At 55.7% G+C, this 15,416-nt stretch overlaps 1 protein-coding gene across 1 annotated transcript in view; it reads left to right on the forward strand.

Annotated features, from left to right (window-relative positions):
* The first annotated feature begins 1,884 nt into the window (after positions 1–1,884).
* The window catches only part of C3 (complement C3), a 37,467-nt gene continuing 23,935 nt past the window's right edge, over positions 1,885–15,416 (forward strand). The window contains exons 1-17 of the mRNA XM_057541165.1: positions 1,885–2,026; positions 2,531–2,723; positions 3,545–3,707; positions 3,805–3,875; positions 5,695–5,789; positions 5,893–5,975; positions 6,087–6,177; positions 6,308–6,410; positions 6,544–6,670; positions 6,972–7,087; positions 7,188–7,334; positions 8,020–8,229; positions 8,357–8,563; positions 9,882–10,040; positions 10,402–10,531; positions 10,809–10,880; positions 11,068–11,265. Coding sequence (XP_057397148.1) covers positions 1,956–2,026; positions 2,531–2,723; positions 3,545–3,707; positions 3,805–3,875; positions 5,695–5,789; positions 5,893–5,975; positions 6,087–6,177; positions 6,308–6,410; positions 6,544–6,670; positions 6,972–7,087; positions 7,188–7,334; positions 8,020–8,229; positions 8,357–8,563; positions 9,882–10,040; positions 10,402–10,531; positions 10,809–10,880; positions 11,068–11,265 — 2,236 coding nt within the window. The 5' untranslated portion in view covers positions 1,885–1,955. The remainder of the gene's footprint in view (positions 2,027–2,530; positions 2,724–3,544; positions 3,708–3,804; positions 3,876–5,694; positions 5,790–5,892; positions 5,976–6,086; positions 6,178–6,307; positions 6,411–6,543; positions 6,671–6,971; positions 7,088–7,187; positions 7,335–8,019; positions 8,230–8,356; positions 8,564–9,881; positions 10,041–10,401; positions 10,532–10,808; positions 10,881–11,067; positions 11,266–15,416) is intronic.

The following is a 15,416-nucleotide window of genomic DNA, read 5'->3' on the forward strand; positions in this document are numbered from 1 at the left end:
GTCGCAATCAAAGCAGACAGAAGCCAGGTTTGTTCTATTGCTCCACGCCTCCCCCTGCTTGGGGCATGGGGGCATGACCAGGAAAATAGCATGGTTTACAGGAAATCAGAGTGAGGTCCCTGTTAACCCCTTCAAGGAAGCTTTGGAAAACAGCCCTCCAGGGGTCTGGATCCCCCATCAACACACCATCCCCCTCCTACACCTGGCTTCACTCTCCCCCCTTCCGCCAGATGCTCAACTTCAAATCAAATTAAAATGACACTGAGGCAAAAATACAAAGTTTTGCCAATATGCCCTCAAGGGGAGGCCATGAGGAAATTGGCGATTTTGTGCAGGGCCGGCAAGTATGCAAATCAATATAATTATGGAGGGGAATTTAGCGATATCTAGCAAGATTACTGTTGCACGCAGGCTTTGATCCAGAATAATCTCTTCTCATTGCGGTAAGAACACTTTGAAGTTGCTGCTGTTATAACCCTACTTTACAGGAGGAAACTGAGGCTCAGGTGGTTATCAGTAAGTTGCCCAAAGTTTACCACTTAATAATCGTGAGAGCTGGGAAATAATGCAAGCTCAAGATTACTCCCTGGAGAGAGCATGGTTTTGTAACAATGGGAAGTCTGTCTGTCCATCAGTCTGGTTACTTCCACACAATGTAATACTAGGCAGTTGCCTGTAAGAACAAGGAAGCTCTCTGAGCACTGATATTAAACAATCTCTAAGGTATATTGTTTATGAAAAAGCAAGGTGTAACCCAGGGAGACCAGAAGGAAAGAGTGTGTAGAGCTTGCTGATATTTGTTTTTAAAACGTGTGAACATTTGTAAACACATAAGATACCTCTGGAAAGAAACACAAGATTTGGTTACATGGTCATGTCTGAGACCCTGATGGCTAGCAATAGGAGCAGGAGGAAGGTTATTTTTAGATGCTGAACCATATGAGTATGCAAAAAGTTAAATACATTTTAAAATAATAATAATAATATCCTAAGAGGTTGCTGATGTAACACAAAAGCTAGCCATGGGACTTCCCTCAATTATGACTTTTATAAACCATCATAGCCACTCAGGCCTCTTTTTTTTTTTTTTTTTTTTTTTGGCCACACCTTGAGGCATGGGGGAATCTCAGTTCCCCGACCAGGGCTTGAACCCGTGACCCCTGCAGTGGAAGTGCGGGGTCTTATCCACTGGACCGCCAGGGAAGTCCCACTACTCAGGCTTCTTGATGAGAGGAGGTGAAGGGAGCTCCAGGCTCTCCTTGCCCTAGAAAACATTCTCACCTGGATGGTGAACTCCTACACATACTTCAAAGCCCAGCTGAAATGTCCCCTCCTCCAAGAAGCCTTCCCTGACCCCCCAAGAAGCTGAGTTCTTCTCTACTGGGGAAGGCACTCCATGGGGCTAGGAGCTTTGGTGCTGGACTCTGTCCCCCACCCCAGCATGGAAGATTCTAGAAGTGGGACTCCAGCTGCCAGCATAGAGATGAACTCACAGGGAGGGTTTGGTGAATAAATGCACAGCCAAAAGTGGACTGAGTGAGGATCAGGCCCACATATCTGGGGTGGGGGTGCCCCTCTGTCCTCAATTTTCCTCTACTACCAAGTGGGTGTGACAGGGAAAGATCCCTGTTCACCAGCTGGCCTTGACCCTGAGGAACCCCAGGGCAGGAGGCTGTTGTGTTCCTGTTGCAGGAGGACATGCCCTCGGGTTACTTACCCCAAGCTCATGCCGCCCCACAGACTGAAAAACTTAGGAAATAGTATTGAGAAATCTGGGGCAGTACCAGGGAGGGGGGAGCCCATGGGGAGTGGAGGGCTGGGCTGAGGAGGGAGAAAGGCGGGAACTAGATAAAAGGCAGCCTCCAGCAAGCTCTGCTCACTCCTCCCCGCCTTCTCCCTCCGTCCCTCCGTCCCTCCGTCCCTCCATCCCTCCGTCCCTTCACTGTCCTGGCACCATGCATCCCACCTCGGGTCCCGGTCTGCTGCTGCTGCTGGCCAGTCTCCCCCTGGCCCTGGGGGACCCCATGTGAGTAGTCACAGCCCGACACCGAACAAGGCTGCTTCTGAGATGGGAGTGGGCATTTGCGGGTACAGGTCCCTGCAGGTTTAGGGCGCATGCGCGGTGTTGGGTGTTTCTGTGGACGGGAAGTTTGGACTTCATAGGATCTGGGAGTTTGTAGTTTCAGGATTTAAGGGTTTAGAGATTTCGTATGGGTGTATGTGAATGAGGAGGTGGAGTTGGTTGTATTTATAGGTCTGGGGTGCTAGAGGTTTAGGGAGAAGTTTAGGGTGTTCCAGGGTTGAGTGTTTAGAGACTTGGGGTGTTTAAAGATTTAGGGGTTAGGGCTCCCAGAGTTGGTGGTTTGGATTTGGAGGTTCAGGAGTTGATGGGATTTGAAGCCCCTGAGCTGTCTGCCGGTCACCAGATTCCCTGTGGGACCAGGGGTTGGGGCAGAGCGCTGACCCGGATAGGGCTGGCATCTCGGGCTCCAGGCATGACAGCTCCATGGCCTGTGCTCCCCTCCGGCAGGTATTCCATGATCACCCCCAACATCCTGCGTCTGGAGAGCGAGGAGATGGTGGTGCTGGAGGCCCACGAAGGGCAAGGGAATATACCAGTCGCCGTCACCGTTCACGACTTCCCGGCCAAGAGACAAGTGCTGTCCAGCGAAAACACCGAGCTGAACAGTGCCAATGGCTACCTGGGCACCGTCACCATAAAGGTGGGCACGCACGGGAGCCCAGCCCCGCTGACACCCCACCCCCTCTTTGAGTGCTCCCCCTGCTGAGCCCCTCCTCCCTCTCTGAGCCCCACCCACTCTGAGCCCGGCCCCTTCTGTCTGAGTCTCCTCCCCATTCTGAACCCCTCCCCTCTCTGAATCTCCGCCCCTTTTGAGTCCCTCCCTTTTCTGAGCCCCTCCCGCTGCTTCTTCCATTGCTTTCTCTGAAGTGCCTCCACCTTTTTTTTTTAACTTTTTGTTTTATATTGGAGTCTAGTTGATTAACAATGTTGTGATAATTTCAGGTGTACAGCAAAGTGATTCAGTGATACATATACATGTATATATTCTTTTTCAGATTCTTTTCCCATTTAGGTTGTTATATAATATTGAGCAGGGTTCCCTGTGCTATACATAGCCCCCTTATCTCTCTCAACTCCACCCCCTTCCAAGCCGGACCATCTCTGAGCCCCTCCCCATTTCTGAGCCCATCCCCTCCAAGCCCCTCCCCCTCTAAGCCCTCTCTCCTTTCAGAGCCCCTCCCCTCTCTGAGTCTCCTCCTCTTTCGGAGTCCCCTTCCCGTTCTGAGCTCTCCCTCCTCTGAGCCCCCTGTCTGATTCCCACTGCCCATCCTTCCCTCTGACTCCCACCCCCTCTCTTGCCCTTGCCTTCTCTCCAAGTACCCTTTTTTTCCCCAAACCTGGGCAAACAAGGGAGACCAGAAGTGATGGGCAGGCTCTGTTGTGAAGAGGGGTAGGTGTGGATCCAGCCAAAGGCAAGGGGCCCTAGAGCACATGCCTAATAATCCCCTGGTTCATGCCCAGATCCCGGCCAGCAAGGAGTTAAAATCAGACACGGGGCACAAATTCGTGACTGTCCAGGCGGACTTTGGGAACGTCCTGGTGGAGAAGGTGGTGCTGATCAGCCTTCAGAGCGGGTACCTCTTCATCCAGACGGACAAGACCATCTACACCCCAGGCTCCACGGGTAAGGGTCTGGGGGTGGCTGGAGAGGGCCGGGGGCAGGGCTGGGGGGAGGGGCAGGGCCTCACCCAGCTCTCCCTTTCTCTCCCGCCTCGTCTCAGTCCTCTATCGGATCTTCACCGTTGACCACAAGCTGCTGCCCGTGGGCCAGACAGTTATCGTCAGCATTGAGGTACCAGCCAACCGGGGCCCCAGACCTACCCGGGGCAGAGACTCGGGGAGAGACAAAGAGATAGAAACAGAGAAAGAAGACACCGGCAAAGGCCCCGCAGCAGAGACCTAAAGGCAAAGAAATATGTAGAGGCACACAGATGGGGAGACGGGGCGGGGACCCAGGGAGACTACGTGGAGAGATGCTTGCGCCCGGGGATTCTGGGTCCCGATAAACCCCTGGTCACTGTTTGACTCTGGGCAGGTCACTTCACCTTTCCAAGTCTCCGTTTCCTCATCTGAAGATTGGGATAATGACAGACGCTAATTCTATGTAGTCTGTTCCGGCTAGTGCAGCCAGAGGGCGCTTGTGAGCACCCCTCCTCTGCCCGCAGCGCTCCAGGGCTCCCACCTCCCTCAGGGTAAAAGCCCAAGTCCTCCCCGCTGCCCACTAGGCCCGGCCTACCTACCACGTCTCCTCCCTGCCCTCACCTCCTCCCTGTCTCCCCCTCGCTCACTCTGCTCCAGCCACACGGGCCTCCTCACTGTTCCTCCAACAACCCAGGCACAGTCTGCCCCAGGACCTTTGCACAGGCTATTCCCCCTACCCAAAAAACCCTCTTCCTCCAAATTTCCACACAGCTTGCTCCATCACCTCCTTCAAGTCTTTGCTCAAATATCACCAGTGTCCCAGTTCTACAGTGAGACCTCTCTGAGCGCCCCATAAAATCGCAACACCCCCTCTCTCCCCCACCCCCCAATGCCCCCCACACACACACACATGCACACACACACTCCACTCTCATTTTCCCTTCCTCCACTCTTATTTTCCCTTCCCGGCCATCTCCCTTTAGCATCTTCTAAATTGGATTTATTCATTTGTTAATTGCACCTTCCCCCAACATCCATTGAACCTAAATTCCAAACGGAAAGGGATTATCTGTTGACACCACGCTTGGCAGGTAGTAGGGTAAATAAAAACTTACTGGAAGAAGGGAGAGAGGGAAGGAGAGGCGAGAAAGAAGCAGGGAGTGATGGGCAGGGAAAAACAAGTGTAGGAGGAAGGGAGAGAGAAGGAAGGGAAGGAATGGAGCATGTGCGCCTCATGGGATCTTGGTGAGTATGTACTGAGATCACACAAACCTAACAGGGACCAGGTTCTGAAGGCTGTGAGCTGGCCTTAGGGATTGTGGGATCTGCGGGGAACAGAGAACACAGCACACACCTCCTCTAAAGGCACAGAGCTGCCCGGCTCCCATGAAATGTCACCTTGTGCCAACAGGAGCACGTTATCCACAATTACCCCAATTTCCAAGAGAAGCCAGAACACCAGATTTCTATGTGATGTCTCCTGTTGTTGGCAACAAATAAAATCATATGTGTATTAGGTCAAGCCACGCGACATTGCTATGCTTTAGGTCAAAAAAGGAGAATGTGGGCAATTATGTGTGATTTATACAAATCAAATGCTTAGTGCAGGGTCCTGCACCTACTAAAAGTAGGTGATAAATGCTAGTTTTTATTAGTCTTCAGAGAGACACTGATCACCATGAGCTCTTGCCTATATTAACATATCCCAAACCAGTGACATAGGAGCTATAATTATCTCCATTTTCTAGATGTGCACACTGAGCACAGAGAGGTTAGGTAACTTGCTCACGTCACACAGCTTGTAAGTGGCACAGTGGGGATTTGAACCCAGGCTGACTGGTTCAGGTGCATGTTCTTAACCATTGCCCTTGTAGACATGACACAGAGTGTCCAGACACAGAGAGGGAGGGGAGAGCCAAAGGGCTAAGCCTGGTCTCTGAAGAGCCATTTCTCTCCCTGTCTCCCCACAGACCCCCGATGGCATTCTCATCAAGCGGGACTCCCTGTCTTCTCACAACCAGTTTGGCATCTTGGCCTTGTCTTGGAACATCCCAGAGCTGGTCAAGTATGTCAGGCCCTCCAGGAGGGGGTTCAGGGCTCCCCTACCCCAGGAGAGGGAGTGGGGGGCTGCTAGGTCTGGTCAGATCTCTAGCCTGCTTTCGCCACAGCATGGGGCAGTGGAAGATCAAAGCCCACTACGAAGATTCTCCGCAGCAGGTCTTCTCTGCTGAGTTTGAGGTGAAGGAGTACGGTAAGAGGAGCAGGGAGCCAGGAGCCGTGGGTGGGGCGTGGGGAAGGAGCGGGGAGCACATAATTCTGGGCCCAATGCTGGCTCACTCCCCACCACGATCTGTTCCCCCAGTGCTGCCCAGTTTTGAGGTCCAAGTGGAGCCTGAAGAGAAATTCTACTACATCGATGACCCAGATGGCCTGAAGGTCAACATCATTGCCAGGTGAGGGACAGGGGAGGTGGCCAGGGGAGGGACCAGCTAGGGGGAGGGGTTCAGCCACAGCCAACCGAAGTTTGGAGGAAGACTCATCTTTTTAAGGAGGGGAGAATCTGAGACTCTCCCCGCCTCACAGATTCTTGTATGGGGAGAATGTGGACGGGACAGCTTTCGTCATCTTTGGAGTCCAGGATGGTGACCGGAGGATTTCATTGGCCCACTCCCTCACCCGTGTTCCGGTACCTAACAGAGGCCCCCTCGAAGTCTCCTCCACTCTGAACACATCTCTCCTGTCCCCATCAGCGCCCCTCCCTCACCTGAGCCCCCCTCCCCAGCCCCCCACCTCCGCTGAGCCTTCACTGTCTCCCCCAGATCACTGACGGTAACGGGGAGGCCAAACTGCAACGACGGGTCTTGCTGAATGGGGTACAGCCCTCCCAAGCCGCTGCCCTAGTGGGCAAGTCCTTATATGTGTCCGTCACCGTCATCCTGCACTCAGGTGAGGCCAGGCTGAGGGCAGAGGCCCAGCACCACCGTACGGTCCAGTCTGAGACGGGAGGCCCAGAAGGAAGGCAGGGTCCAGTCTGACAGGGATGACCCAGTCTGCGGCACAAGACCCAGTCTGAGAGGGGAGGCCTGGTCTGAGGGTGGATGTTCAGAATGAAGGTGGGATCCAGTTTATGGGGGAGATGCAGTCCAAGGAAAGAGGCCCAGTATGAAGGCAGAGTCCAATCTGAGCGGGGGAGGCCTGGTCCTGAGGGGTGGCCCAGGAGCCCAGCCTCACGATTGGCCCCCCTCAGGCAGCGACATGGTGGAGGCAGAGCATACCGGGATCCCCATCGTGACCTCCCCCTACCAGATCCACTTCACCAAGACCCCCAAGTTCTTCAAACCCGCCATGCCCTTCGACCTCATGGTGAGACCCAGGGCGGGGCTGCAACCCCCCTCCACTGCTCCTGAGCACGGCCATGCCTCTGGGTCTGCCTGAACCCCCTCCACCTGGCCTGCACCCACAGGTGTTCGTGACGAACCCCGACGGCTCCCCTGCCCGCCACATCCCGGTAGTGACCCAGGGCAGCAACGTGCAGTCCCTGACCCAGGAGGACGGTGTGGCCAAGCTAAGCATCAACACACTCAACAACCGGCAGCCCATGACCATCACCGTGAGTCCAGGCCAGCCTTGCGACCCCGCACCCGGAGACAGGGGGCTTGATTTTGTAGAGCAGGGTCCTGACATTTGCACAAAGGGATCCTGTCCTGGGCATACAGGGGGGTCCTTTCATTTGCATAAAGGGATGTACCATCCACAGAGAGATGTTTTCATTTACATAGAAGGGCTCTTTTTTTTACTTTATTTTATTGAAGTACAGTTGATTTACAACGTTGTGTTAATTTCTGCTGTACAGCAAAGTGATTCAGTTATATATATATATGACTGAATATATATATATAACTGTATATATATATATATATATATATGTATATACCTTCTTTTTCATATTCTTTCCCATTATGGTTTATCACAGGATATTGTATATAGTTCCCTGAGCTATACAGGACGACCTTGGTGTTTATCCATCCTATATATATATAGTAGTTTGCATGCATAGAAGGGTTCTCATCTGCACAGCAGGGTCCTACCTTCTGCCTAGATGTCTTATAAGGACCCTTGCAATGGCATTGGGCTCACCTGGATGATCCCATCTCCTCCCCATTTCCTCAAGGTCCTTAACCTAATCTCATCTGCAAAGTCTCTCTTGCCACCTAAAATACCATATTCCCTGGTCCCAGGGATATGGGTGTGGACACCTCTGGGGGGCCAGCATGCATCCGTCTTTCCTTACCCAGGTACGCACACAGAAGGAGAATATCCCAGCGGCACGACAGGCGAGCAGGACCATGCAGGCCCTACCCTACAACACCCAGGACAACTCCAACAACTACCTACACCTCTCTGTGCCCCGAGTGGAGCTCAAGCCTGGGGAGACTCTCAATGTCAACTTCCACCTGCGCACGGACCCCAGCCACCAAGCCAAGATCCGCTACTACACTTACTTGGTCTGTGGCTTCCTAGAACCCCCAGCACCCCCGGGAGCCCTCCTCCGCCATCCTGGCTCCCCCCCCCCCCCCCCACCGCATCCTCCCTCTTACCTTTCCGATACTTATACCAACCTGTTCTCCCCAGGTCATGAACAAGGGGAAGCTGTTGAAGGTGGGGCGGCAGGTGCGAGAGCCCGGCCAGGACCTGGTGGTGTTGCCCATGACCATCACAACGGACTTCATCCCTTCCTTCCGCCTGGTAGCCTATTACACGCTGATCAACAGCAACGGCCAGAGGGAGGTGGTGGCCGACTCCGTATGGGTGGACGTCAGGGACTCATGTGTGGGCACGGTAAGCTTTGTGGCATCTCTCTGTGCCCATCTGGGGACTCTCCACCTGGCTGTCGCTTTTCCCATCTTGGGCCCTCTGGCTCTGTCTCTCTCCAACTCTTTTTTAAAATTTTTAAATTTATTTTATCTTATTATTTATTTATTTATTCTGGCCATGTTGGGGCTTCGTTGCTGCGCTCAGGCTTTTCTCTAGTTGCGGCGAGCGGGGGCTACTCTTCGTTGCGGTGCACGGGCTTCTCATTGCGGTGGCTTCTCTTGTTGCGGAGCATGGGCTTTAGGCGCGTGGGCTTCAGTAGTTGTGGCCCACGGGCTTAGTTGCTCCGTGGCATGTGGGATCTTCCCGGACCAGGGCTCGAACCTGTGTCCCCTGCATTGGCAGGTGGATTCTTAACCACTGCGCCACCAGGGAAACCCTCTCTCCAACCTTCTGAATCTGTTCCTCTCCCCCATTTGCAGGGTTCCTGCCTCACTCTTCTTCTTTTCTTCCCTTTCTGTTTCAGTCTCAGTATCTTTTTTTCTTCCAGTTTTATTGAGATGTCATTGACATACAGCGCTAAGTTTAAGATGTAGAACATAATGATTTGACTTACGTACATCATGAAATGATCACCACAATAAGTTGAGTGATCGTCCATCATCTCACAGAGGTACAGAATTAAAGAAATAGAAAAAATAATCTTTTCCCTTGTGGTGAAAACTCAGGGTTTCCTCTAATGACTTTCATATATAACGTACAGCAGCGTTAATTATATATATTTGCATCTTGTACATTACACCCCTGGTACTTATTCATCTTACAACTGGAAGTTTGTACCTTTTAACCACCTTCGTTCAATTCCCCCTCCCCTTACCTCTGGTAACCACAAATCTGATCTCTTTTTCTGAGTCTGTTTGATGGTCGTGAAGTATAATTGACCTACATCACTATGTTAGTTCCTGGTATACAACATAGTGATTCGATATTTCTCTACGTTTCAAAGTGTTCACCACGATGAGTCTAGTGAGTGACCGTGTGTCACCATACAGAGATACTACGTGGTTATCGACTATATTCCCCACACTGTACATTTCATCCCCAAGACTCATTTATTTTGTAACTGGAAGCTTGTACTCAGTATCTCTCTTGCTCCTGGTTTTCTCTCTTTTCTTGACTTTCTGCCTGATGCCGGTTCTGCCTGCCTCCCTTCCTCTCTCTCTCCTTTCAGTCCAGCCCAGGACCTCCTTTGTCTTTGGCTTCCAGAGACCAGGGCCTTGCAGGGCTGACTTCTCCCTCCCTCCCCTCCAAACCTCCCCCTACCCCACCCTGCCCCTGACCATAGCTGGTGGTGAAAAATGGCGGGAAGGAAGAGAGGCACCATCGGCCTGGGCAACAGATAACCCTGAAGATCGAGGCTGACCAGGGGTCCCGAGTGGGGCTGGTGGCTGTGGACAAGGGTGTGTTTGTGCTGAATAAGAAGAACAAATTGACCCAGAGTAAGGTATGCCCCCGCGTCACAGAGGTTGGTTTGGAGATGGCGTTGGGTTAAGGTGGGAATGGCGCTGGGGGGAACAAATGGGTTTGAGTGTGGGTTGAGTGTAGAGGTCTGAATGGACGCAGATACGGGGATGGGTTGAAGTCAAGTTGACGATGAGAATGTGGATGGACAAGGGTCCAAGCTGGGGATGGTCCCGGGGATGGACACAGCTCCAGGTCTAACTCCAGATGGTCCACCATGGCCGGCCACCCTGGGGACCAGGATGAGGATGGATGAGGTGGGGTTGGATGGACGTGTTGGCCGGTCGGTGGAGGCACGGCTGACACGATCTCGCCACACTCTCGGCCTCCACTCCCCCCTGCAGATCTGGGACATAGTGGAGAAGGCAGACATTGGCTGCACCCCAGGCAGTGGAAGTGACTATGCCGGCGTCTTCACGGATGCAGGGCTGGCCCTCAAGACCAGCAAAGGCCTACAGACCGCCCAGAGGACAGGTGAGGATGCAGCCAGCAGCAGGGCTAGGGAGGGACAGGGCCTCCACCTCCCAGATACTGAGAACAGGTTAAGGGCAGCGCTCTGGGATGGGGGTGGGGGTATCAAAGTCCCGCCTCCACCACCATCTAGCAAATTACTTCTTTCGGAGCCTCAGTTTCTGCATCTGTCAAATGGGAGCAATAACACCCCGACCTCACGGGGGACTACTGTGGGGAGGAAACCAAGGACACACAGTAGGTGCCTAACCCATCTGATTCCTGGTCCACCCGCCTTTAGATCCTCAGTGCCCGAAACCAGCCGCCCGCCGACGCCGCTCGGTGCAGCTCATGGAAAAGAGGATGGATAAAGGTGGGAGCCCTCCTTCGGCGCTCGCCCACCACTTCCCACCCGAGATCCAGCCCCTACGGGATCCCAGACGGAGAGGGAGGGGGAGGACCTGGCCATGGGGAAGTTCTCCCTGGGGTCTGTCCTGAGGGCCTCCTGCTTCGAGGCCCGGGCTGAGGGCGCGCGGGGCGGGGGATCTGTGCTCCCACAGTGGGTCAGTACAACAAGGAGCTGCGCAAGTGCTGTGAGGACGGTATGCGGGACAACCTCATGAAGTTCCCGTGCCAGCGCCGGGCCCAGTTCATCCTACAAGGCGACGCATGCGTGAAGGCCTTCCTGGACTGCTGCGAATACATCGCCCAGCTGCGGCTGCAGCACAGCCGCGACGGGACCCTGGAGCTGGCCAGGAGTGAGTCCGGCAGCAGGGGGGAGGCCGCTGTCCAAGGGGGGGGAGGTGCCTGTCCAAGGGGGGAGGAGGTGCCTGTCCAAGGGGGGAGGTGCCTGTCCAAGGGGGAGGAGGTGCCTGTCCAAGGGGGAGGAGGTGCCTGTCCAAGGGGGGAGGAGGTGCCTGTCCAAGGGGGAAGGAGGTGCCTGTCCAAGGGGGGAGGTGCCTGTCCAAGGGGGGAGGAGGTGCCTGTCCAAGGGGGGAGGAGGTGCCTGTCCAAGGGGGAGGAGGTGCCTGTCCAAGGGGGAGGAGGTGCCTGTCCAAGGGGGGAGGAGGTGCCTGTCCAAGGGGGGAGGAGGTGCCTGTCCAAGGGGGGAGGTGCCTGTCCAAGGGGGGAGGAGGTGCCTGTCCAAGGGGGGAGGAGGTGCCTGTCCAAGGGGGGAGGTGCCTGTCCAAGGGGGGAGGAGGTGCCTGTCCAAGGGGGGAGGAGGTGCCTGTCCAAGGGGGGAGGAGGTGCCTGTCCAAGGGAGGAGGAGGTGCCTGTCCAAGGGGGGAAGAGGTGCCTGTCCAAGGGGGGAGGAGGTGCCTGTCCAAGGGGGGAGGAGGTGCCTGTCCAAGGGGGGAGGAGGTGCCTGTCCAAGGGGGGAGGAGGTGCCTGTCCAAGGGGGGAGGTGCCTGTCCAAGGGAGGAGGTGCCTGTCCAAGGGGGGAAGAGGTGCCTGTCCAAGGGGGGAGGAGGTGCCTGTCCAAGGGGGGAGGAGGTGCCTGTCCAAGGGGGGAGGAGGTGCCTGTCCAAGGGGGGTGGAGGTGCCTGTCCAAGGGGGGAGGAGGTGCCTGTCCAAGGGGGGAGGTGCCTGTCCAAGGGGGGTGGAGGTGCCTGTCCAAGGGGGAGGAGGTGCCTGTCCAAGGGGGGAGGAGGTGCCTGTCCAAGGGGGGAGGAGGTGCCTGTCCAAGGGGGGAGGAGGTGCCTGTCCAAGGGGGGAGGAGGTGCCTGTCCAAGGGGGAGGAGGTGCCTGTCCAAGGGGGAAGGAGGTGCCTGTCCAAGGGGGTTGGAGGTGCCTGTCCAAGGGGGGAGGAGGTGCCTGTCCAAGGGGGAGGAGGTGCCTGTCCAAGGGGGTTGGAGGTGCCTGTCCAAGGGGGGAGGAGGTGCCTGTCCAAGGGGGGAGGAGGTGCCTGTCCAAGGGGGGAGGAGGTGCCTGTCCAAGGGGGTTGGAGGTGCCTGTCCAAGGGGGGAGGAGGTGCCTGTCCAAGGGGGAGGAGGTGCCTGTCCAAGGGGGTTGGAGGTGCCTGTCCAAGGGGGGAGGAGGTGCCTGTCCAAGGGGGAGGAGGTGCCTGTCCAAGGGGGAAGGAGGTGCCTGTCCAAGGGGGGAGGAGGTGCCTGTCCAAGGGGGGAGGAGGTGCCTGTCCAAGGGGGGAGGAGGTGCCTGTCCAAGGGGGGAGGAGGTGCCTGTCCAAGGGGGGTGGAGGTGCCTGTCCAAGGGGGGAAGAGGTGCCTGTCCAAGGGGGGAGGAGGTGCCTGTCCAAGGGGGAAGGAGGTGCCTGTCCAAGGGGGGAGGAGGTGCCTGTCCAAGGGGGGAGGAGGTGCCTGTCCAAGGGGGGAGGAGGTGCCTGTCCAAGGGGGGAGGTGCCTGTCCAAGGGGGGAGGAGGTGCCTGTCCAAGGGGGGAGGAGGTGCCTGTCCAAGGGGGGAGGAGGTGCCTGTCCAAGGGGGGAGGAGGTGCCTGTCCAAGGGGGGAGGAGGTGCCTGTCCAAGGGGGAAGGAGGTGCCTGTCCAAGGGGGGAGGAGGTGCCTGTCCAAGGGGGGAGGAGGTGCCTGTCCAAGGGGGGAGGAGGTGCCTGTCCAAGGGGGGAGGAGGTGCCTGTCCAAGGGGGGAGGTGCCTGTCCAAGGGGGGAGGAGGTGCCTGTCCAAGGGGGGAGGAGGTGCCTGTCCAAGGGGGGAGGAGGTGCCTGTCCAAGGGGGGAGGAGGTGCCTGTCCAAGGGGGGAGGAGGTGCCTGTCCAAGGGGGGAGGAGGTGCCTGTCCAAGGGGGGAGGAGGTGCCTGTCCAAGGGGGGAGGAGGTGCCTGTCCAAGGGGGGAGGAGGTGCCTGTCCAAGGGGGGAGGAGGTGCCTGTCCAAGGGGGGAGGAGGTGCCTGTCCAAGGGGGAAGGAGGTGCCTGTCCAAGGGGGGAGGAGGTGCCTGTCCAAGGGGGGAGGAGGTGCCTGTCCAAGGGGGGAGGAGGTGCCTTTCCAAGGGGGGAGGAGGTGCCTGTCCAAGGGGGGAGGAGGTGCCTGTCCAAGGGGGGAGGAGGTGCCTGTCCAAGGGGGGAGGAGGTGCCTGTCGAAGGGGGGAGGAGGTGCCTGTCCAAGGGGGAAGGAGGTGCCTGTCCAAGGGGGGAGGAGGTGCCTGTCCAAGGGGGGAGGAGGTGCCTGTCCAAGGGGGGAGGAGGTGCCTGTCCAAGGGGGGAGGAGGTGCCTGTCCAAGTGGGGAGGAGGTGCCTGTCCAAGGGGGGAGGAGGTGCCTGTCCAAGGGGGGAGGAGGTGCCTGTCCAAGGGGGGAGGAGGTGCCTGTCCAAGGGGGGAGGAGGTGCCTGTCCAAGTGGGGAGGAGGTGCCTGTCCAAGGGGGGAGGAGGCCCCTGTCCAAGGGGGAGGAGGTGCCTGTCCAAGGGGGGAGGAGGTGCCTGTCCAAGGGGGAAGGAGGTGCCTGTCCAAGGGGGAAGGAGGTGCCTGTCCAAGGGGGGAGGAGGTGCCTGTCCAAGGGGGAAGGAGGTGCCTGTCCAAGGGGGGAGGTGCCTTCCAAGGGGGGAGGTGCTTGTCCGAGGAGAGAGGAGGCGCCTGTCTGAGGAGGAAAGAAGCCTTCAGATGAGGAGCTAGGTGATTCAGGTCTGAGGGAAGAAGGACCCAGTCCAGTGGGGGACTAGGTCCTTCTTCCCTTGCCTGGGAGGCTCATCCTGAGGCAAAGGAATTTCCTGCCTGGGAGGATCATCCTGGCCCTGGCCCTGTCACTCTGAAGTTTGACCTTAGCAGTGCCCAGGACATCCATGGTCTGAGGGAACGTTCTAGATGATAGGGCTGGTCACACTAGTTGCCAATGGGAAGACTAAGATGGGTTCTAGCCTTGCCTTTACCAAAGAAAACTAATTAATGTTGCCTTCCAAAGAGAGGTGCCTAATTTATGTCTAATCAATGTTTATTCATTCATTCATTCATTCAGTTCTGGATGTACACACTTGAAACTTTATATCTCCGGCCAAGTCAGTCTTAAGCAAAGCCAAGAGAAAATTCTCTTAGAAGCCCATTTCAAGCAAAACCAGAATGGTCTCCACCACAAAGTGGCATTTACTGAATTAACAAGAGTCCCCACTGCCATCGGCTGAGAGGCAGAGGACCCCGGTGTGAACTGATCCCCCCTTTTTTTAAACATCTTTTAATATGTCTTAATTAAGAGAAGGACTTTTCTGCCAGGATGGGCTTTGTCAAAACTGAATGTTTGCAGGCACCTCTCAAAGGCAGCCATTGCCAAAGTGGTCAAATAGGTCTAAATTCCTTTATCTGGAAAGCTAGCAACTCCTCCAACCCTCCCCCCCTCCAAAGACACAAAGATTCCCAACACACATGAACAAAGACTTCTACCTTCAGTCTCTTTGCAAATTGCAATAACTAGACATGGTGCTCCCTGCTCCAGTGACCCAAGACTTTTCTTTCGCAAAGAGGAAATTTGGACAAAACTTCTGATTTACTGGGGTGTAATTTACACACATGGGTGTTTTGTTTTGTTTTGTTTTTAATTTTTATTTATTTATTTATTTATTTATTTATTCGTTTATGGCTGTGTTGGGTCTTCGTTTCTGTGCGAGGGCTTTCTCTAGTTGCGGCAAGTGGGGGCCACTCTTCATCGCGGTGTGCGGGCCTCTCACTATTGCAGGCCCTCCTGTTGCTGAGCACAGGCTCCAGATGCGCAGGCTCAGTAGTTGTGGCTTATGGGCCCGGCCGCTCCGCGGCATGTGGGATCTTCCCAGACCAGGGCTCGAACCCGTGTCCCCTGCATTGGCAGGCGGACTCTCAACCACTGCGCCACCAGGGAAGCCCCATAGGTGGTTTTTTGTTTGTTTTTTCCCAGCATTGTGTCATTTCTTTAGCCAATTGGGATGAGACAGAGGGTTGGTTAAAAGTTAGTACCCCAAGGGCACTTTGATGG

This window comes from Balaenoptera acutorostrata, chromosome 2 (genome assembly GCF_949987535.1).
Source record: "Balaenoptera acutorostrata chromosome 2, mBalAcu1.1, whole genome shotgun sequence".
Lineage (NCBI taxonomy): Eukaryota > Metazoa > Chordata > Mammalia > Artiodactyla > Balaenopteridae > Balaenoptera > Balaenoptera acutorostrata.